The sequence below is a fragment of the Dermacentor silvarum genome, chromosome 3 (assembly GCF_013339745.2).
Source record: "Dermacentor silvarum isolate Dsil-2018 chromosome 3, BIME_Dsil_1.4, whole genome shotgun sequence".
NCBI classification, from domain to species: Eukaryota; Metazoa; Arthropoda; class Arachnida; order Ixodida; family Ixodidae; genus Dermacentor; species Dermacentor silvarum.
The window spans coordinates 205,019,688-205,043,458 of NC_051156.1; the positions used below are offsets into that span (position 1 = coordinate 205,019,688).

At 48.1% G+C, this 23,771-nt stretch overlaps 1 protein-coding gene across 1 annotated transcript in view; it reads right to left on the bottom strand.

Annotated features, from left to right (window-relative positions):
* Window positions 1-13,252: 13,252 nt before the first annotated feature.
* Window positions 13,253-23,771, bottom strand: part of LOC119446530 (potassium channel subfamily K member 12) — a 45,152-nt gene continuing 34,633 nt past the window's right edge. Inside the window, exons 2-5 of the mRNA XM_037710979.2 lie at window positions 19,115-19,296; window positions 18,176-18,299; window positions 16,513-16,747; window positions 13,253-15,464 (exon numbers count right to left, since the gene is read on the bottom strand). Coding sequence (XP_037566907.1) covers window positions 15,023-15,464; window positions 16,513-16,747; window positions 18,176-18,299; window positions 19,115-19,296 — 983 coding nt within the window. The 3' untranslated portion in view covers window positions 13,253-15,022. The remainder of the gene's footprint in view (window positions 15,465-16,512; window positions 16,748-18,175; window positions 18,300-19,114; window positions 19,297-23,771) is intronic.

A 23,771-nucleotide genomic window follows, 5' to 3' on the forward strand; every position in this document is an offset into this window, starting at 1 on the left:
AGGAAGAAGGCACGGAGGTTAACCAGAATAACGTCCGGTTGGCTACCCAACACCGGGGGAATGGGAAAGGGAAACACATTATTGACAGGAGGAGAGAGGAGGGAAGGAAAGAAGGAAATTAGTGGTGAGTTCACTGACGCGTGTGATATTGCGCTAATATTCACAGAAGTTCCCAGTCTAAGAGCTTGAATACTTCTGCTAAGCATGCAGTGAATAGCATTGGAGAGATTGTATCTCCTTGCCCGACCCCTTTCTTGATAGGTAACTTTCACATCCCCACACATCACATGGTTCCCGGCCCACATGTGCAACGGTTCCGGACCTCCTGACTGTAATCCGAACGAGCGGGCACACCAACTGGCGCGAGAACTCACCTCAGAAGCACAGAGCTCATCGCTCAGCTCAAGGCTGTCCAGTGGGCCCGGGCCGTCGCCGAAGGACTCTGTCTACCGGCCCCGACCTGGGTGGAGCCACCGGATGATTGGCGGGGCCTCCGGCCTCGCTTTAATTCTTTCTCCTCAGGACCTCAATAAAGTTCGTACTCACTCACTCACTAGGTAACTTTCTACTTTTTTTTCTTTTAATGTCAATTGCAATATCGGCTATCCCCGTTTGCATTCTTAACAAGGTACTAACCCCGTATTGACTGAATTTTCTCTCTTGAAGCACTTGCACATAAACGTCCGGTCACATCACTTTATTTGCCACGGTGGCTTTCTGCCTTATGGCGTTCTGCTGTCGAGAGTGGGGTTGCGGGTTCGATTCCGGCTGCATTCCAGGCGGAGGCAGAATGCAAAAACGCTCGATTACATAGATTTAGGTGCAGGTCAATTAACAATCAGGTGGTATAGAAATTATTTGCATGCACGGGAATTACATCGGCTCCTAAGACAATGACGTTTGAAGCCGTAAGCGAGAGGAAATGGCGGAGGCGCAGAAAAAAAAAGTGACACGTAAGCGAGGATTGGTTGAGGTCGCTGTTGGGAATCGAACCCGTGACCTTGAGCTTAATAGCAGGACGCCATAGCCATTGGGCCACAGCGGCTGGTAGGCGTCTTTTTTTTTCTTTTTCTTTTTTTTTTCTACTGGCGACAGCTAGTGGCAGGGGTCCCCTTCGAAAAGTTTTATGAAACCCTGCATCGGGCTCCGCCTACGTCGCACTAACGACTCACGCCTGTGTTACCTTGGGACCTTAAACTCCATCGATCAATCAAAAGGCTGTCACCTGTACAACCTTTCATAATGCATGAAGCACCTTCTTTTCCTTTCTTTTTATCCTTTTCTAAGGCCTCTTCCCGACTTGGGGAAACGTGTTCGGATGTTGCAATCAACGATCGTTAAAATTGCCTTGCGTGTATCACCAAAAATAAAGTGGCGTGGCCCCACGCTGCATCACGTGCGACAAACACGACGGTCAGCTCTTCGTCGCCGCTTCGTGGCTGCGTAGATCGGCTGCCGTCGATATTCAAATTCCGCGTGACGCCAGCCTTCGCCTCGTGGGTACAGTGGCCTCGCGCTTATAATTGGTTCGCGCTCGAGCTGACAAAAAAAAAAAAAAGGAAAGAAAAGAAACAGATGATATGTACGTGCTTAGTTCAAATATATTCATTCATCGCCCACAAATTTGCGAAGAGACCTAATAAGAGCAAAGAGACCAATTCATCATCTCCAGACCCACACAGTAAAAGTTCACCACTTATCGTTTTTTAAATCCCCTTTTATGCTCTCTCTGTCTCACTCCTTATTTGTTCCTCAGCCGTCCTTTCTTGAAGCAAAAATTACTGTTATTCTGACGCTTCTGTAAAAAGGTGGGAGCGGGCCTATCTTGTCCTCGTCGCCACTTAAAGTGATCCTATAGCTGCGAGCAATTCGCCAATAGGCTTTGTTGATGTTGTTGTTATCGTTGTGGTTGTTTTGCCTCAACTGTGACACGCAAATGCTACGAGAGATAAGTCGAAGATCGGAAAATAGGTACAATAGTGATAAATAAATTTAACAACAAAATCGAGGAAAAGAAGAAATGAAATCAGAAATATTACCTTAAGAAAAGATGGAGTAATATGTATTTCTTTCTGTCATACAAGAAGAATATGATGCAGTTCAGAGGGATTAAAGACAAAGAGAAGCTTCATCAACTATTTCACGCTATTCGGAACATCATTCGACCATCGCCACGCACGAGCGCTTAGCCGGAACGCAAAGCTCGCAATGGGTCGAAGTGCAGATGAGCCCGCACGTCATGCACAGCTGCGTTGATCAGATTTAGCAGGCGGCAGCAGCAGCAGCAGCAGCAACACGGGGCAACCATCGCGTACGGGGCCACATCAGGGGCGAGGGAAAGGGGAACAGGGGGCGGCAGGGAGGGGTGACGAGGAAGAGGGGGTGGCGACGCGGTGCCCGATGAAGAGGAGAGATTCGCCGCCCTTCGGGTGGTGCGGGTGGCGCGGGGACCGAGTCAGACGCGAGGTGGGCATGCGTTTGGGACACGGCGCTCGGCTCGGGACTCTATTTTGAAAGCACCGGCGGCGAAGAACGGGCGAAAATAACCAAAACGAAGACGACGGCGGAGACCGGTGGGAGAGGAGGAGGCGAGGGGGTGATGGGGGGGGGGGGGGGGGCAGCACAAAGGGTAGCTGCGGCTGCTGATCGCGACAATGGCGCTAGCTGCTGGCGCTGGTGCGGTGACGGTGTCGCAACTCCTGGCGAGGCGCTGGAGTGCGTAGGGTTGCCGAGAGGCGACTCTCGAAGGTTTTTTTAGAGTTTTCAATCCCGCGGTGGGCAATTTCGTGACGAGTGATGAGGAAGGGGAAAAAAAATTGTTAAAGTTGAAATGTTGAGAGCGTCGCTGAGAAGGCGCTAACGGCTGTGACGTCGTCTTTCAGCAGGAATAAAATCGGCGCGGAAGCAAGAACTATTAGCCAATAGCAGGGAGCTTGTTGCTCTACCTTGCGTCGATCGCGGACCACACGTTCGTTTAAGGATGTGAAATAATGAGAAATCTGTTCCCATCGTCAGTTTACGACTTGTGCGATTATTCTTCCCACTACCATCACCCGCTGGACCATTTACTAATTACAGCAGAAATACATTATTATGTATACTGATGTGACGTTGCCGGCGCTACGCCGATCGCAGAGTACCGTGACTTCATTCTGAGGTTATTCTTATTAATTCTGAATGCCGAGCTATGCTTAGGTTGCACTGTTTTCTCAACGCTTTACACTGCGGCTGCTGCGATTTGAAGGCCAAGCGATCATGCGGTGGAGTTGTGCATAATATACTTGCTGCCAGTTTCAATGGAGAGTCGCAGGCCAGTGCCACAACGACAGCGCGCGCGCGCGTGTGTGTGTGTGTTTAAGATGGTTTCACACGTCCCATGCGAATCCCGCGTAAGTGCATGAGGTGGTTCTGTACTCCACAAATCGCAGAAGACCTGTGTTAATCCACCATTACATACGCATATCTAGCTGAGTACAATATGTGCATTTTCATTGTGGCGTTATGTTCCTCTCAACTTGTTTGTCGTCCTAGTCTTCGGCCGGTCATTTTGTAGTTCTTCCTCAGGCCACTAAAAATTGATAAGCGCGACTTTCGCCCGTATTCATGATTCCAGCCTCGTTTTCACGTGCGCTTATATGCTTGTTGTCCGAGTGTATCGTCCACAATGGCAGTACAGGAGCGCGTTCCATATTGCTCGTTTGCGTAGAGAGCGCATCTATAGTGTTGCGTAGGTATAGTGGCAGCATCTCTAGGCTCTTCGAATAGAGTCATGCGGCAACACCCATGTCATGCGGCCCCGGGCACCAACAGCCATAACCGTTGGACAAATAAAGTTTATTCCTATCCTATGCTAACAACCATCCCCCAAACACGAACATTTCTGCAAACAACACCCCTGCGCGCGATTACTCTCGAAACATTTCAAGCCGTGTGGATGATAAGCATGGCACGTATGCGCGAGATAAAAGAAGGGAGAGGGAGGGTCCTTGTAACGAATTTCTCTCGGAATTCCAAGGCACGGCTCCGTTCTCGGATCCTATAGTCGTCCCTCACTTGGAACAAGAAAGACAGGCGGCGTCGCGGCGTAAACAAAAACGCGGGCGGGCGGTGCCAGCGACAACAAACGAACAAGTGCACCGCCCAAAATCTCGTTGCTTCCGAGGGGGAAGGCAATTTGTCACCGAAGCGGCCGGCATTCGCGCCGGCTTTGTTCACAAGCGACGGCGAGCAGTGTGTGCCGCATGCAGTGGGATCCCACCGCCATCACGCGGCCCTTCTCTTCTCCACGCTTTCTATCTTTTCCCCGCCTGCGTCATCCGTCCGAGCTCTGCTGAGCTCCGCGATCTGTGCTAGACAGATGGCTGCATTTGATTGGACAGAAGGGGAGGCGGAGTGCTCGCCAGAGTGCGAAGGCTTTTTCGAGCCCGGTGCTGCAGTGTCGCCCTCAATTCTCTTCCTCTTGCGCCCTTCTCGCCCCCTTTCACGCCTCATTGAGTCTTAGTTTGCTTTCTTTCCGAAGGTTCTGAAATACGCCTGACGTTATTTTTATGCTTCGCGACGAAGCGTACTCCTGGGAGTTAAATCTTGGTGCTCGTGCATCAAGTGGTGCGACAGAACAGAAGACACGCCAGAGGGATCGCGCGGAGCACGATGGGAAACTTGGACGACAGCACAAAGGGTTCAACAGTGCCTTACTTTGCGAGGCCCCAGCTGGCTGCCCGAGGACAAGGAGGTGCAGGAGTAAACAATTCGTAACAGGGGGTATTAATTTCAACTCTGTCAAATTCCGCCATGTTGCCGAGTTCGATTTGTTGTCCATTTTGAGCCAATCAGAGTGACCCACAGCAGCCTCTGTTTGGCTCAAAATGTTGGCATTACCAAATTCGACAACATGGTGGAATTTGACAATGTCCAGAATGCAGACCCGTGTTTGCTGCAGAAGAAATACGGAGACGATTCAGCAGATTGGTGATGGATTGCGAAGACATCCATCTGGCCAGAGCCGAAAGGAATGTCCACCTTCCAGAATCGCTGCGGTTCAAAGCTAATGAGAGCCTTAACTGGTCAGAGCATCAGCAGTTGGACACCAGGAACAGACGATTGTTATCTCTGTAGGGAACAGAAAAAGCAGGGTATGAAGATGACAATAAGATCGGCAGATGCATAGGTAACTTTACTTACGCACAAGACAACCAAAGCGCGCTGACACGTTTCTTGAAAACAACTTGTCTATGAGAGCGCTTCTGCACAATACGTGAGTGAACACTCAGTTCACGTGATTGAGCTGAAGGTGTGTGCGCACACTGACTCTCCTTCTTCCTTCGTAACTTTGCCGTTTCCCCACGTCTAAGGTAGGCAACCGGGCGCGACCATGGTCAAACTCCCTGTCTTTCATTCTTGTCTCTCTCTTTCTCTCGGGGATACAATTTCCAGAGGGTGGTGACTGCCAACGCCGAATTTAGTGCTAAGTTGTAAGCAGGAGTCACCTGCTAGCAAAACAAATAAAATTAAAATAAAAATGAAATAAAGATTAATTAAATATAAAATAAAAATACCAGGGACAACCGACGTTCGAGCTAACTGATGAACCCTTACCGCGACGCAGCTCCCGCTTATTTATCGCAGCTATTCAAGCCGAAATCCTAATTGCACACAAGGGAAATGTTGACTGGAAAGTAGAAAAGGTTGACAGGTCCTGGTGTAGCTTAATGGTGCAGAGCATCGCTTGCGTATTGCGGACGGCGTGGATTCGGCTCCACCTGCGTGAAAAGTTATATTTTCGTCCACTTTCAGTTCCATTTTTTCTTATTATTTTCTACACTTATATTAAAAATAATGGTTAGTTTTCCATTTCCTTTCTCTGGCTTTATCGTCTGTTTGCTTAACATGGTTGCAACCAACAAAATATCGAGCCTCCTCTGCTTTCCTTATTCTTCTTGTTTGCACGAGAAGGAAGGCAAGAGAATAAACCGAGGGGTACTTCTAGCGCAAGCGCGTAGGATGCCCTCATACTCAGCGCCAAGGTCATCTGTCAAGGTCATGTAAGCTGAGGGAGCATCTTTTCTGTCGTCCGACTTCGCGCCAGCGAAACGACGCTTAAATAACGCGCACTATTTGAGTTGCACAGATATACTGTGTAGGTCTTCTGTTTTATCAGGACCAGTCCCTTGACCCCACCAAGGACTTTCAATAAAGTTTTGTCTCTCTCTCTCTCTCTTTCTCTCTCACACACACAACTGACATATAGGAATTGCTCTATTGGAACCTTGCAACAGCCAGCGGGCAGTATAAATTTCTCCGTTATCTCCACGGAGTAGCCGGCACCGTCCGCTAGCGACGCGAAGAAAGCGAGACGACGTTAAAAACGGCAACAATCACGCATCATCGTTCGTCTGCATGTTACGCACCGATCTTTGTCCAGCACAAGCTCGGGAATGTTCGCTCTTGTGATATAATTTGCAAGTATGCAGAGTGCTACGGAGCAAGCGCAGCTGGACACATTCAGATTTCGAACATTGCTTCGTGAGAAGCGATCGGAGGGGTCACCGTCGAAATTGCATCGCGTCACTCCCAAACCGCTCGCTAGGCTGTGTGTTTTGGCGCTGCTGTCAACTGTGAAGTAGTGTTCCTGTATGTGCTCCCATATACAGGGACACTACCGTGAAGAGCTTCAGCACAAGGTATCTGTATTGATAAATTGAGAAGAACAAGATTTTGTTAGTTCCCTTCCACTTGTGTATTTTCTTTATCGTTTTCTTGCGATTTGCAGTTATGGTATATAGAGAGCACATTAAGCGCGTATCGTGCTGAGAAGCCACGTGACGTTTCATCTGGCTTCCGCTTGCGCTTGTGTAAACGCACGACCCGCATGTTTAAAGGCAAAAAGAAAAAAAAATGTGCATTTTTGGCTAACACCGCTACAATGCCCTGCCCTTGTGTTCTCGTTCAAACACCCTTTTCCTTTTTCGCTTCACCACGCCGTCCCTAATCTGTTTACACGTCGGACGCTTCAAAAGAAATCCGGTCTTAGCGCCGTGAGGTAGTGTGGTGTGACGTAATTTAACACGTGTGTATTGCTATCCAGGGGTGTGTTCTCGATCATCAGTGCCGCGTCTACACAAACCACTGCCATCCTACAAGTTGAAGCCGCTATTTCTGGCACGCCCTATATACACCGCCAGATGAGGACCTATAGACTGCTGTCATGGTGAGAACCTTGCCCAAGTGAGTGAAACTGGACTTTAAACTGCAGTTTCGTTTAATGCGAAACTTGCAACTGAACATGATCACAGGTTACTCTTTACGTCATAATTATCTGTACGTTGTGTGGCAAGAATGTTTACTAAATGCGGGATGTTACTGTTAGTACTTTGTTATTGTGTAATGAGAAAATTATTGTGCAATTTTGACGTTCTTGTGTGACAGAACTAACTAGTCTTCATATTTGTAAAAAAAGAAAAAACAAGCTCGTTTTGTGACATGACCACTGTTGCTTTTGTGCCCAGCGCGAGCAGGAGCCCCGTCAGGAGATTAATCGCCTTATTTTATCCTGACCAGCGGGCAACGCCTTGTACTGCCTAAAAAGTGCTTACATAAAAAATAATTCGAATTGTGTCTTTGATAACCCATGATGGTTCAGCGCCCACTGAGCATTCCGCATCCCAAAACAATTAGTAAGGTCGCACTTTCTATTCCTGAACGAGGTGACCACCTTCTGGCGGAGATGAAAGGCAGTATTTGTGCGCTGAAATTTCGGTTCACATGAAGGAATTAACCTTAGATGGCAAAGGTAATCCTTAATTATCTACTTCGATGTTTATAATCCAGGTATCACCCATTTGCAGCTCAGCTGCAACTTTAGAACGCGGAAAGGTTCGTCAGTTGTGAACTGATAAACTGACGTGTAAGAATCAATCTGGCGCCGTGTCATTACACCATCTCTTTATTTCAATTCCCATTGTTTTCGTTTTACGTCGTTGAATCCGACGAGACTCGGACACCATTACGCCTCCGTTATCTCTGGGATTGGTATGTCGGCGCTGCAAAAATGCGAGGACGCTCTTAAAATCGGTGCGCTAAAGTTAGTGTAGTTTTGTGTGTATACCTTCTCGTATGTTTTGTGGGCGGGCATTTGTTCACTTTCAATACTAATGACCCTTAGCGTCTCCATAGTGATCACGGGTCTGTTGAAAGCATGGGCAAACGCTTGCTCAAAAGCGTCAAATTTAGCGCGTGGCCTTTCAATCTGCACCTTTTTCCCCATCCGTACGGATCACTCGACCACTGACCAATGTTCAGTAAGTGACATATGGCGTAGACTCCCGGCACAAAAGTTGCAACGAGGTACCTCGGCCTCCAACCGACGTTAAACTATAGTCGTATTCCCGGAGTACCCTATACCCCGACTAGCGCTTTCTTAGCGGAGGAAGAGCCTCGACGAAGAGAAGAACGCGGAGCAACGCGCAGCGTTGTCCGTAACGATGTTCCCCTCGCTAAGCAGCGTGTTGGGCAACCGACGCCTCTTCCACAACCTCGCTACTCGGCGGGCGTCATATAGTCTGTTCTTTCATCTCCGGACCCCCCACCATGCGGCGTCACTGTCAGGCGCGCTTTCTAAGTTCTGCTTCACGCTTACAGGGGGCTAGGGTTGATCCTCCGGTCTCGCGCTCACCGCGCCATCTTCTCAGAAAAAAGCCACCTGGTGCTGCAATCCATCCCGTCGTCTACTGCCGCGAGCTCGTCCGCTCCGAGGAGCTCGCGTCGGCTGCGGTCGCAGCCCGTTTTGGGTTCTCGAGTCCCAACCCTCCTCACCGCGTCGTCAAAGTCAGCTGTCGCGACGCGCTGACGGATGGCACCCGCGACGCCAGGGGATGACCGATGCGCGGACTGCGGTACCCGTTCCGGAAGAGAGACGTTAACGGGCACGGCGCGCTCATAAATAAATTAACGCGGAGCGAAGTCGCCCAAACGAACCAGTCACGCCTGGCGTATAGACGTTTTCACTCGGCCTGCGCGAACGCGCGGGCCGGTGTGGACGAAATGTGAAAGGTGAGTGGCTGGAAGCAGTTGGGCGTGACAACCGTCTTTGGCCGTAGCTGAGAAAAAAAAATGTTGACTGTGTTCTTATTTCGCCGCGCTCTGTATTCCAACCGCTGCCCGCTTCCTGTCAAACGCTGTATGCCACATCATAGTGCCTGTCGTGTGCTTTATTATAGCTCAATTCATTGGTGCGTTCGCGATATTAACTTCTAGTTTACCCAACTGTTAGAACGGGTGAGCGAACGCACATCACGAGTTTTCTGACGCCATACGTGTGCTATATCTGTGTAGATAATATGGAATGAATAATTTCTCTCTGTTCTTATTCTCCTTTTTTTGTATCACGAAACTTCCAAGCGTTTTCAAGCAAACGAGAGCGAAATGTTACACGCAACAGCCGGCTATGTGACTCTGTGAAACCTATTGCTCGGCAATTTGGTTAAACATTGCTAAGAAAGGGATCGCAGCGCGAGAAAACGGACATGCATTAGCCAGGTCCGCCAGCTAAATTCTTTGACCATCGTTATTTGATATTTTTACTTGATTTTTCCTGCTGTCATTCGATTTATAGACAGGACCTCCCAAAATCACCTTTCTTTAATTCGTTCCAGTTCTTGGCTAATCCTCAAGGGAATGTACGTGCCATATTTGGAGAAAAGCCATGCCAAACCTAAACCAAAGTGATCGTGGCGATGTTCAATTGCATACGCTGTGACAAAACTTTGCGATGTTGTTTCTGTTTTGGCCACTGTGTCGTACTGTTGTTTGTTCCGATTTCTACCACAGTTGCGAAGGCGACGCAGAAGCACCTGTCTTCAAGTTGAATTCACTCGGCATAACAAGTTGCCGACTCATTCTGAAGACTCAGCATGATGACGCTCAGTGGTGCTGAGTCGCGTCTCGCATACAAGCGACACTGACGAGATGAGTGACGTCATACGCGGTCTATGAACTGAAACGCGTCAGAGGGTATTCTGTATAAGTGTCCACATAGTGGACATGTCCGTTTCGTCTGCTGCTGAAGTTCTGATTGGCTGGGCTGGGGTAACGTCAGAATGAGACAGGCGCCCCCAGCGAATTAGCACTTCAGCATCAGACAAAATGGAGATGTCTACTACGTGAACACTCACAGAATAATCCCGCTCCCCGCATCGTGACGCTGTATAGCCTCTGGCAAGACGGGTCAGTCTTTGTCAGATGCGTACGTAATGGATGTAGCACATTTTAGAATTGTCGCATTCACTACAGTTTAGTAAACAAGACATAATGACACTCTTTCAATACTAGTGCCATACGCTTTTTCCGATTGTACGCGTATAAACCGCGTCGTTTGACCGGCTACCACTGACTGTAATAGCAGTTATCGTTGTCGACTTGTTCGAGCAGCATTCCAATTGAGTAAGCCGTGACAACTGCAGCTAGTCTCCTGACTCCCACTGAACTACACTGAAACTCTACAACATTACAGAGATAGCAGGAGACACTTCCTGCCACCACACAGGTCTCTTAACCGAGAAGATGCTGTCGCGTGGCGACAGCTACAGACCAATTCATTCCCCTGTCTCTTTTACCTTCACCTCTTCCACCACACACAATATCCCTCATACTGTCCCTACTGTGGAGCAAAGCGCACAGTATATCATTGCACCTGGGGGTGCTCACACCCTCCTGGCTACTCCCCTATTCCTTCACCTTCACCTTCCTCCTGGGAGACTGCGCTGACTAGCTCAGACCCGCGAGAGCACCGACGGCTGATCCAGCGGGCACGCGAGGTGGCGCGAGCCACTCCACCCTACGAGGAAGTCGCCCCACCTCATGAACAATAAATGTTTCTCTCTCTCTCCTGACTCCCTCCACTGCTCGAGCCATGGACCCGTAAAGGCGACATATATAGTTAGGTTAGATCCCAGACAAGGGCACATTTTGCTATAACAGCGAATACAGTTGAAACTCGACTTAACGAAGTGATGAGCACGCTCGAATGATTTCGTTAAATCAGAAAGTTCATAAAAACAAGAAATTTTTTCGGTCCTTCGAAACCTAAAATTGTAACGCAGTGACACCCAAAAGCCGCGTCATTGTATTTGCCGCTAATCCATGCCTGCGCGTGTGAAAAGTCCGCGAGGGTGGCCCGAATTGCTTGTGCAATGTGCGATGCGCGATGCAGGTCAGGTAGACGGTCACGTGAAGCTATGACAGTTCGTGACTAGGGTGCTTACAATGTTTAACGCGACAGTGTTAGAGCACACGCTCGGAGAAAAACCCGTCTGTGTCAGAATTAGAAAGAAATCACCGCTTTTCTTACTCGTTTATTTCAGGAAAACTTCGTTACATCGAGTTTGGTGGCCATTAGTTTCGCTAATTCGGGTTGATGACAACACTGAACCCTGTGGGTACCTGTCGGGGAATGAAAATTTCTTCGTTAGATCGGGAACTTCGTAAAATCGGGTTTGGTTAGATCCGAGCTCTAACTGTATTTCTTTTGCGAAAAGCGTAAAGAATCTTCCCGTGCTTTCAAATAGATGCCAACTTCTGCTTTAATTTCGATCTCGTTTACTTGCTCGTTTACTGTTCATTGGCGCGCACTTCTTTAACGACAGATATGTGTCAGTGCCGACGCAGTTGCCATTACTTCGTCTCATGGCTCATGGCCAATATGAGGAATTGATCTAGAATCGGGTGGTCAAAGCAAAGTTACGATAAACGTAAACTTTCATTGACAGTGTTCTAGCATGGCTGAAAAGCAAACACCGTAAATGGGCTCAATTGCGTGTCACCGGTACGACAAAAGAAGGAACCCGACCACATGAAGTGACAAATCATAAGCGAACGACAAGAATCACAGGGAATTTGGTTGGAAATCGATACGAAAACACAGTATGATGGAGTTTAAACAACCCCGTGGCTAAAGCCTGAGAGCCAAGGCTGCAAAAAGAAAGGGTAACTGAAATTGACATATCCGGGTGGAGTCTGCCAAGAGGTAATTTATTAATCAATGTGTTAATGTCTTTGTGCAAGGTCATTTCTCATATATATATAATATATATATATCCGGGTGGAGTCTGCCAAGAGGTAATTTATTACTCAATGTGTTAATGTCTTTGTGCAAGGTCATTTCTCATATATATATATATATATATATATATATATATATTGTGTGTGGGATATACGGATCGGAGTATCACAAACCTAGCAGGCTTTCGGCCGTTTTTCTCTTTTTCTTGAAGTAACCATATCCCCTTCCGCTTTTGGTGCAACGCAAGACGATATATATATATATATATATATATATATATATATATATATATATATGCGGATTGGAGTGTCACAAACCTAGTGGCCTTTCGGCCGTCTTTCCCTGTTTCTTGAGGTAACCCTATCGTCTCGCGTTGCACCAAAAGCGGAACGTCTGGCTCCGCAGGACTTGGCAAGGACGCACCGCGTGTAGTGAGAAATTAGTTCCACGCGTGTGCACACCAGCTGCATCTTTTATTTAGCTCGAGCTCTTGCAGGCAGCGCGGCCTCTTTGATGCGAACTCGGCAGCGGCGTCGACTCTCGGTTTCTATTGGGCTTTCCTTGAGCCATAGCAGTGCTCTAATTCATGTGTCTGTCATTGCTGTCATGCATGCATAGACACCGGAAAGCGCGTGAAGCGCTCTAACAATGCTAACGCACAAAAACAAAAACTAAAGGAACGGAGTCGAAGAAGAAAATTAGGCGGCGCGATGAAATCAGAAAATTTGCAAGCATAGCATGAAATCAGCTGATGCTAGACACATGTAATTGGAGGCCCCAGGGAGAAGTCTTAAGTTACTGCAATGGACGTAAATTAGGATGATGTTGACGACGACAATCCTTGCTTTGAGCGCGTCGCTATTGTCGTTCGGGCGTATACGTCACTATTGTAAGCATACACCCGTGAGCTATATGCATGCCGAAATGCACGCATGGGTGCCGAAAATAGTGTTTGCGTTCCACGTTCAACGGAATGGGGCTACAATGCACACAGTCACATGTCATAGTGCAACTCCGAGTAGAAAATCATCGCTGCTTAAGAGTGAATTCTGCGTTCCCTTGCATATAGCTTACCGAGTGGTCATATGCTCGAAGCGACCCGCCGTGGTGGCCCTGTGGCTATGACAACGCGCTGCTGATCTCAAGCTCGCGGGTGGAGCTCAGCAGATAGATTAAACGCAAACACCACAACACCTCTTTTGGGCAAACGTTTGGTCACGTGAGCTGAATGTTGTCTTCTTTATTCGGAATATGCACACAGCTCTTCGACTCCTGTAAAAATAGTTGTGTTGTCGTCTTCCACCGCAGACGGTTTTGCACCACGCTGTGAGCCTACCATTGTCACAAGGAAAAAGCAAAACGCGAAATAAGGCACGAAAGAACAAAAAAAGAAACTGCGGTCTCTGCAAGTGTCTCTTGTCTCACGCACAGCAGCCGCGTATCGAGGTATATCAGGTATAGTTGTCCTTGTCACGGCACTTTCACACTCCTACGTTATCTTATCTTCACCACTTTTATCGTCTTTCACAACCACTTTCTAAAGCAATAACAAAAAACAGTACCTACTCTCCTGGTTCTGTACACTGACTTCTCGGCGCCTTTGTCGACTTGATTGAAGAAGGCACCTTGTGGTGACGTCATAACGTCATTTCAACAGCCTTGCTTGAAAATCGCTCTTCGCACACGAGTACGCCTATAAGTGCGAGAATGATTAACGCTGGCTCTACATAACAATTTGACGAGCTTTGTTATCTTCCGCGATCTCTCTCAGATAGATGAGAGTGAGGTTGAAGTACAAAATTAGCGCCCTTGAATGATAAACGTTGTCTTTAGTTGGTCTGCACCTCTCAGCTTACTTCTCGACAAAGTTATCTCGTTGGAGAGAGGGCGAAGAAAAGACGGTTCTATAATCGTCGTGACAGGTGGTTAGTCAACCGCATTGTGCGTTAATTAATTAGGTGCTGTTCGTCGCATCAGCAAGGCACGCTCAAGAGCGAGTATGTTCACTTTTGTATGCCCATCAATAACTGCTTGTCTTCTTCACACCAAGTTTTGAGTGCGCTCGACACACCTCCCGATGTTTAAATGGTCGCTGTCACTTATTTGTGCTCGATGTGCATTATTTGTTCTTATTGAGTTGCATTTCGAGACTTCGCATGAGTTGCAGACAAAATGCGCCATTCAGGAGGCTATCATTTTTGCTGTGACTTTTCATTCAGCCGACCAAGTTAACATTGTCGAATCCGCTAAACGTGAATAGTCGTCACGAAGTCTAAAATGTCTGTGCTCCACTGCAGTCATATTTCTCTCTCTCTCTCCATTGAAGCTCAACTCCGTGAAACCGAAACAATGCGTTCACGGCTGCGACATTGCCTCTATGCATCGCATTAGAAGCTTATCACGTGTTCTTTATCCTTCGTTGCCTCGCTTGGCGTATACCTTTCAAATGACTATAGACAAGCAGACAACTCTGCACCTTATTACCTTTGTTTTCACGGTACACGCAAAATTTCTTATCGATCGTTTGGCTTCATCAGAGCACTGGATCCGTCTTTTCTTTTCGTTATGGCGTCGTTCAGAAATGGTCGGACAGCGTTATATAAGAAACTTTACACATTACGGCTCAGTTTGTTGCGAGACCATTCTTTCTTACTTGCCCGCGGCTAACTGTCCACTCTGAGCCATATATGATATAGTAGTTGATGCAGTAGTTGGTGTCCGCCTCGCAACTCCAGCGACAGCCCTCTCAGAGTAACTAAGACCTGTTTGAAGGTCATGGGCATTGCCGTACTGCAGGCATTAAAAGCGACCGATGACCGCAAGCGACCAATGACACCATGTCCACCGTTTTGTAAGCAACTACCCATTCCTACCACTCATTTAGTATGAATCTATTTCGTCTGCTAGCGTCGTGCGTGTTAACGTTCGCGTCTTCTGCTGCTCTAGCATATCCCTGGCAGCCAAAAATCACCGATCGTCGTCCCTGTCCGAAATTATTCCCAGCCTACGGCCGACGCACTTGACGGATCGCGTCACTTCCTCCTGCACCAGGTTGAACGACATGGCGAGTAGCGCCATGCCAAACAGCAGGTACACGGCGCACACCGCCAGCGTCACAGTCTGGTCGTCCGAGAGCGCCGTGCCCGGGACCAGGTCGCCGAAGCCGATGGTGGTGAGCGTGACGAAACAGAAGTAGGCGCTGTCCAGATAGCCCCAGCCTTCCCACGAGTAGAAGAGCCAGGCGCCGCCACAGATGTAGCCCACGACGATGGCGCAGCACAACCAGATGGGCACCGAACCCACGACCTCGTCCTCTTCTTCGTCGCCCACGTCGTCGTCGTCGTCCTCGAGCGCGTTCACCGACTCGTCGTCGGCCAGCTCGCCGCCGTCGTCGCGCCAGGCGCGCCGTCTGTAGTCGTCCGTGAATGGAAGAACGAGAACACGTGATCAGGGGTATGAAAAATGTATCGTACTCAGTCGAATTTAAGCACACACTTGTCTCCGAACCTCGGACTTTGGCGCGGCGATCGTTCGACTACGATGCGAATGGTGGGTAGTACATAGATGTTTTCTAACGTTCGCTGCTTGTGGCTTCATACGATCTCGTGGTTTCGTTTATTGCGCTTCATCTGCCCTTCATTTACCTAAATGTTCATGTAGTTACATTTTTGCCAAACGAACGAAGGAAGTAAGACTCCCGCACATGCGTAATCATTGCGAATCTTGGCGTTTATAACGCCGTTCTTTGAAAAGTCACAAAGCCGTTCGAAGCCAGGAGGAGGAAATTTAGGCAAATCCACGCACTACCCATCATTTTCGCGCTGGATGAACCGGTATGCTTGCAGCTTCCGTTGACGCTATGTCTTCTTGAGACCAGTGAATACAGCTATGGGACATAATCGCCTTTTAAGCTGGTTTTTATTGTCTGCTGGTATATTACGAACATGAAGGGCATTTCCTTTTTTTTAATTGTAAATACAACGGGTAGATGCCAAAAGTTGCATCTCCACGTACACGAAGAACTGTAACCATCTCCTCATGTTTGCCATGGTAAAAAATGCAATTCATTGCCTAAAACGCAGAGATGAAATTGGAACTACGTGTAGCACATTGCCTTGTTGCTGCTGCATCCTGTATTTTCACGCAATCGCGAGGAAATTGAAACAAACTTCAAGGTTTTTTTCCCGCCGTCTGTGACAAAACAGAGGTCTGGATCAATATAGTGTGAAATTTCTAGAAGGCGGATGGGGACACGAATATGAGTAATCCACTTCCGTATACAGTTCCGCGCGCACCGGATTTCATATCCAGGATGAATATCTTGAGTAAACGCTTCCGAGTTAGCTTCCAAAAGATTGAAGGCAACGTGCAATATAATGTGCAAGGTGTCATAGCAGGATATAGCGCCAGGTGTCATTCTATAGTCGTTTTGTAGGGGACCGTACGGAGCGACGTACCCTGTCCTGGCGGGCGGTGTCCTGTAGTCGTGGGCCGAAGCAGGGCCGCCGGCGTCCTCTGTGAGTGCGTACTTGTTGCTGATGACGGGAACTCGAGCGGCCTCGAGGTCGGCCTGCCTCCTGCCCATCGCCGATCCCGGAGGCAAGCGCGACGACGGAGGGTATCCACCGCCACTGCGCGCCGGACGGCACGCGGACAGCTCCTTGTAGCTCGGAGGCGCTGCCAGTGACGAACCTGTATTGAAATGAAATGAAAAGTTTACTTCATCTGACGCATCTTGATCCATAACCACTGGCTTGTTGCGTATCCATAAACTATAGATGTTACGCAATACGGTCGACTCAAAAATATAGTACGCATGTTTGCACACATATACGAACTGCATGGTGTACACGCGTTTTCCACCTAACGTTGTCGGGTATAATTGTGTTCATATGAAATAAATGCGTTTACAAGCAGTACAAAGTTTGCGAGGATATCATGTTCACACCCGAGATGTTCATTTTTCCGGGAGCTTTCATGTAGATCGTTGATGCCTGACAATTTAACGCTCCTTTGCAAAACAGATAGGAAGCAAAAATAAGAAAAAGAACATAATAACAAGGCTACAAGAAGCCGCTGAAAGCCTTTCATGGACAAATAAAATCAAGCTCTTCGTGTCTCTTCACCCTCCCGACATACGAAACGCGTTTCAAAAGCGACGGTGATCTTTCGACGTATGTTGTGCAGATCGAGTCCTGGCATGGCCAATAGAAGGCGTGTATCAAAACTAGGAGGTCAGCCGCTTGGTTCCTTGGTAAGTAAGGAGTCTTCTCTGCTTTGCGTTATACTAAACCTAACTGTTGGGTGTTCGTGGAGTTCGGCAAGACCACGCGAGGGCTCGGCTGATACTTGTTTGACGCCGCCTGTACATGCTCTAAAAAGCATGACATTCTTATTTTTTTTTCTGAACCATATGAATCTGCCCTTTAATGTACTAACGCGACAGCGTTAAGGGCCTCGTGTCGCAGAAAATCCGTTGTCGGCATCGGCGTCTGCGTCCGGGGTCGGCGGTATTGTCCATATGAGAAAAATAATTCTGAACCACGAATGCCGACCCACGCAGGCCCTCCGCGTGGCGCAGAGGCGTTACTGAAGTAATTGAATTTGTACAAGTAAAATGCGTCAAAAAATTCGTAAAGTACGACTTACACACAACCTACAGACATGATAGCGTCGTATTGTAATTTGAATATACGAGAAAACATAATTCTGCTACGCGGGAAGTCAAACACAAACACCTTTTCGGGCTGCCCTTGAGCTCTGTTTGAGCAGAGGCGGCGCACGCCGTGCGGGGGTAAGGAAAAGAAAAGAACCAGAAAGGTCGCCTTCGTGCATAGCATTAGCCGCCAGCGTTTCCAAGTAAACATTACGGTTACATAAGCTGCAGTTGCCGGGAAGCGCGAGACGCAGTCAGGGATCTTTGAATGCTATCGCGTTCCACCTTAAAGATGAAGCGTTGACGCCTTCCAAGTTTTTTTTCTCTATTGTGTGCCTTTTTTTCACGTTTGGACCGTAATTAAACTGTTGCCGTTAGCTATCAGGAAAAGAATCGATGGAGGGGCGATCCTTTAACGCTCGCCATAAAACCTCTCAGCTGCTGACGAGATAGAGCCCTCTCACCGTGGCCTGCGCCGGCGCCCTGACCCATGTTGCGGCCCACGGACCGGGGCTGCATTTGGAATTGCTGCTGGTAGTGTTGCTGCTGTTCCTGGTGGAAATTCTTGCGCGCGTAGCGTCCTTTAGCCTGCGTAAGGTCGAGAGGGAAGGAAAGGGCAAATCAGGGCTTACGCAAATATTTCCGCAACGTAAGAGAGAATAAATCAGATAAGCAACAGGTCAGTCAGATACTCTGTGGATCAGGTGATAATGTCGATGTGAATATTACTAAGTAGTCAATAGTTAGGGGTAGCCAGCTGTTTATATTATTAAAAAAACTTGTAAACGATGACAGGCGAAATGACAGTGTAACCGTCGTGTGTGCACGACAAAGCTATTGGTTACACAGACAAGTATTTTTTTTTTTTTTGGAGTGTCCTGAATTTGACACAGAATGTAAAGTGTTACTATAGATGGCCTGAAGCACAAGATGGGTCCGCACTCAAGCGTAAGTGGTATTTTGTGCACGCGAGGACACTGTATGTTTCGGAGAGAGATGCTACGGCTCCTCTTAAAGTTCGTCCGTCATACAGAGTTAGAGTGTGAATATTGAGCCGGGTGGCTTGACGTGAAATGGATGGCGCGCAGCCTGTTGAGGTCCGGTTCAAATTCATCCTAGCCGTTAATATTCCTTTCGTTACCTTTCGTTGCCTTCGTACTACCAGATGTAATTCCACGGGCTTCAAACCTTACTGCACTTGATAAGTAAAGCTCGGGCGGCGCAGTTCCACTTTTGCAAGGCTCGGTCCGCCTGCAGGAACTCCTCATCGTCCTGCTTGTTTTTTTTTCTTTCTCTCTCCGTCCTGCTTCTGATTACCATCATCATCATCACAATTCCATTTCTTTAAAGCAGGAAAGGAAGGACAACGTATTATCGTCAGAGCCAAGTCGTAGCGAACTCACCCTTTGGACGGCCTTGCGGTGACAAATGGAGCAGCATATGTAGCGGTAGGAGAACTTGAAGCTCTGCGCCATGGCATCGCCTATGTTCGACAGGCACAGCAGCATCAGGGGAATGCCCACGATGGCGTACAAGATGGTCACCACCTTGCCCTGGGGCGTCTTGGGGGCGATGTTGCCGTACCCTGGAACACGAAAGGATGCGAAAGGTAACTTTAAAATGTGGAAAAGCTGTGTTTCTCATCCGCAGGTGAACAAGACGTGCGCAATATTAGAGACGCTCCGAACAGGGATAGAATGTCATGAATTGACTTGGTTTCCGCTTTTCACTTGGGGAGGGCCGAGAAAAAAAAAGCTGCTTGAGCAGCTTGACGCACCCGTCAATGCCTACGGTGCGAGACTGCAGATGGCAGCAGTATATGATGAACAAAAATTTTTATGTGGGTGCTTGCCGGAATGAAACAAATGTGAACGTGAGTATCAGCACTAAATGTATTTAAAAATAATATAACGAAGTATGCAATCAAATGAAAAAGAAAATGGCGTGGTTGAACGCGGTTAAACGAAGTTTGTCGACTCAATAGCACAGTTTTGTTTGCTTTGGGAAAGGACACAGACGCTGCTCGGCGCGGCAGCAGCAGCGACCGAATTGACCTTCATGCTGCGTCTCGCTTCAACGCGAACTAAGCGTCGAAAGCACAGCGCGTAAGAAGCTAACAGCCCTCGGCGGACTTTGTACACATCGCAGATCGCTTTGAAGATGAGGCCCGCGCGACCGCGCACTTTGTCCGCATCGCAGATTGCTTTCAAGATATGGGCGCCCACGCGGCGTCCGCAGCAGCCGCCGGTAGTGGCAGGCTAAATCCTAGTGTGACCTTGGGTGAGCTTGAAGGTCAGATTTACGGAACCAGGCGTTTTATGGGTTTGTACCTGGAGTAGTAGAGCTATCGCTCTAAACATGTCCAGTACTATTATCAGTGAGCATCTACAGCACAATAGGCAACACGGGGACGAAAATGAAACGGAACAAGCGCTGTCCCAAGACTAGGGGGGGGGGGGGGGTAGTGCTTGTCCCGTATAATTTTTGTCCCCGTGTTGTCTCTTGCGCTGCACATCCTGATTATGGATTACAAACTAGATCAGACAACCACAATAGTATTAGATCAGTAGCGGTATAAAATTTATCACACAGCAAGATGCTAACGCAACGAAACGATTATAAATGGTTATGGGAGACAGAGAAAGTTTAGCGAAAGCTGAAGATGTCAGCCCTGCTATATTCAGGGCTTGCTACTTCAGATGAGGTGCTAGATATGACATGAAAAGGATAAAATTGTGAAGAAAAGAAGAAGAAGTAAACTATGAAAAAATGAACAAGTCAAGTTAATAACCAAAGAGTAAACGTAAAAAGAAATGTCTGTAACAACCAACTGACTTTAGTATAACAGCTGCAGGGCCTTTGTGGCTTGGAATGCGTCACCACCTCTATCGCAGGACCCTAAGAAATCACTAGTGACGATTGCAGTGCATAATGTTGGTAGATATAAGCATACATGGTTCAACATAACAAGCTAAGTCAGTTGAATTCACGTGAACACGGAAACGAGCGTTATTTTAAGCAACGACCTCCGTTGTCGCAGTTGCCATAATAAAAAAAAAGTGTTGCGGGGGAGGGGGGGGGGGGGCGAGACAAAATGCAATTTACGAGAACAGTTGACCGCTCGCAGCGCCATTCATCATGCGACGACTAAACTGGTTGGACAGCAAATTCTGCAGAAGGCCCAAGTAAAAGTTAAGTATCACAGCACATGAACGTAATATCGCCGCTGATTCTCAATATTCGAAGCGCGTGAATATATGTTCTGCCATCAGATCACGAGTTTCGCTTAAAACTGACGAGCACTGTGGCTTAGCTTCACAGCCTCCTATACGCCTGTTAAGCTACATGCATTAATACATCAGCGTCCGTTTGCAGACGTGTCAGTCTGTAACACAAGGCTTAGAAAGCCGAACAGTACGATCGCCACGGTTTTAATCTGAAAGCGCACTAATTAATTCTGTGCGTATGTGGTGTGAGTAAAAGATTATGACAGTATGAAGGACTCATACCTTGCACGCTTCTACAATGAGCAGTTTATTTTTTATTTTTTATTTTTAGGGGGTGGAGGAGGGCAGAGGCATATTAGAAAAAGTCGCGAAGCAAAAATTAATATGGACCGCTGCTCAGATTTTCATGCAACGTGAGCTGTCTGTTTCGTCGTTTGCAGACTCCACGTGTAAAACATTGACTTACTGTAAAGTTAGCTTTACTTTGAGCTTTCACGCGATTGGCGTAGCCAGCTTTACAGGTTATTGAGCCGTTATTGTCCAGTGGCATAAATGTGTATGCATGCGTGCGTGCGTGCGTGCGTGCGTGTGTGCGCCCGCGCGCACTAGTGTACAAAAATGTTCTTGCATTTTTTTTCTTGCTGTTGAAGCTTTGCATAGAGCTTCGCGAAATAGTAAATCAATACTTCTGACTGACGTCAACAGCAGCAGTAAAGCAGCAGTGCCAATAGGTCTGCTACAACCTGAAATGTAGGCGGCGGGGGTTAAGAAAAGGGACCTTCTCTCCAAACGCTAACTTACTTTCCAAACAACTCGTCCTCGGTTCGTTACAATAGTGCTTTCAAGAGTGCTAGAAAATGCAGCAGTTCGTTTTTATGGGGCCGCCTCTAAACATGCCTGCACCGCTCAGGCTGGCCCGTAGCAAAAAACAACAAAACACGTAGAGTCAGACAACGCATGCAGAACGGCCGGGTCACTCGGCGCGAGACAATGCCTCCGAGGCGAGAACGAGGACGTAGACGAACCCGCGGCTTCGCGAGGCAGCCAGGCTCGGGGCGAATCTAGAGCGTGGCCCGTCCGTTCGGTTTCGTCCTTGTTAGCGGTGACGTCACCGCTGACGTCGCCCGCAGAACGGAACGAAGAACAAGATGAAAGGCAGCAGCAGTTTTCGGGAAGGGCGGTCCTAAATTTAGAACCGAGTTCGGCAAGTGCTCGCCACTACCGCCGCTTTTTCTTCTTTTGCTGCTCTCTCTCTCATCCAACTATCTTTTCTTTTCCTTTCTCTCTCTGCTCTCTTTGTGCTCGTTTATGCTTCGTGTTTTGGGCCCTCTGCGCCTCCTCCAGGCTCTGTCTTGCACGCGCTCTTTGTGTCTTGCACCGACCGTCTCGCCTGCACCTCGTGGTTTTTCTCTCTAACCGCGGCTTCCTTCTCCTCCCTGTCTCGAAGTGCGTTGTCTCTCCTCCTCCTCCACTGCGGCGCCGGTGTGGCCCGACCTTTTGTCGGCGTCTGGCAGGGCCACGATCACGGGCGCTCGTCGCCGGCGCTGGCGAATGGAAGGACGCGCGAAGGCAAAGCGCAGCTAGGCGCCCTCAGGCCCCCTATAGACGCCGCCGTTCAGTCGCCTCCCGAACGTGTGCGTCAGGCACAGCCAGCGCAGTGTCGCGCGGACTCCTTGCGTCGCCTTTCCAGACGCTGGAGAAAGCGAAAATACTCATTGTGACGGCAGCGACCCAAACGGAGACGGCAACGAGCAGAAAATGAGCCGCACATATACCAAGGCGATGTATGAGCAACTGTTAATGTTAATGGTAATGTCTCTGCGCAAATACATAAGCGAAGGTCTAGCTTCCCGCATTCGTTCAATGTACTCTCGACCAAAAAAAAGTTTACGCACCAAGGGATCTGACAAAAAGCTGAATATCTCCGCAGCCTCAAAACCGCAGCCTGGTATTCCTGTTTCCAGCCTCTACTGGTATATGCGACCAACATTGTGATGTACGGTTTTACTGGCTACTTTAGAGGCTGCTCGGATATTTAGCGTTTTCTGAGATCCCGTGGTCCGTAAACTTGTTTGGTCGATAGTGCAAGTGCATTAAGCACTTATTTACGATGAAGAAACGCACAAAACATAACAGAGACATCTGCGCTTGCGCTGATGAACGTTTATTCGCGTTGTTTCGATGTGTATTTTTTTTTTTTTTGCAATGAACAGATGCAATAAAGTCGTAGTTGCGCGCACCTTTGCATTGAATAAATGCAGAGAGCGGCACATACCCATCTCTGCTTGCGCAGCACGCATAAACCTGAATGATTATTGCATTCGTAGATTAAAATCACTGTTGATGGAGGCATTAAACTGGTAATTTAATGCATCTAAAGAAAAGCGATAGGTTAAACAGAAAGTACAATAATTCCGTGAACCTAATAAATCCGCATAGTGGCACCGACGCATCTGTGGTCCTCAGCATGCATTCATCTGAAAATTCAAAATTTCAATTGACAGCTTAGCGACGTTTCCCGTGGGTTTTCATGTCGGTTCCTTTACAATCGGGTTCTCAAGTATGTCGTCTTCGTCTACCATGGAAGTGCTCGCGTAGCTTTCGGCGCTGACGAACTGTGAGGTCAGGTTCCCCGAACCTTCGCTTCGGCTGATGTCACGCAGGGCTGTGTTTAGTGCGCGTGATTCTCATTTATTCTCTATCCCTTTAAAAGGAAACTTTCTTTGCGTGTTTCTTACCCACCCTTTTTTTTACAACTTCTTTACCCTCTCTCGCCTCTCGTGTGAGGAAATTCAAAATTAAGAAGGGGGCCGACAGACGGAGTAGCAGAAGT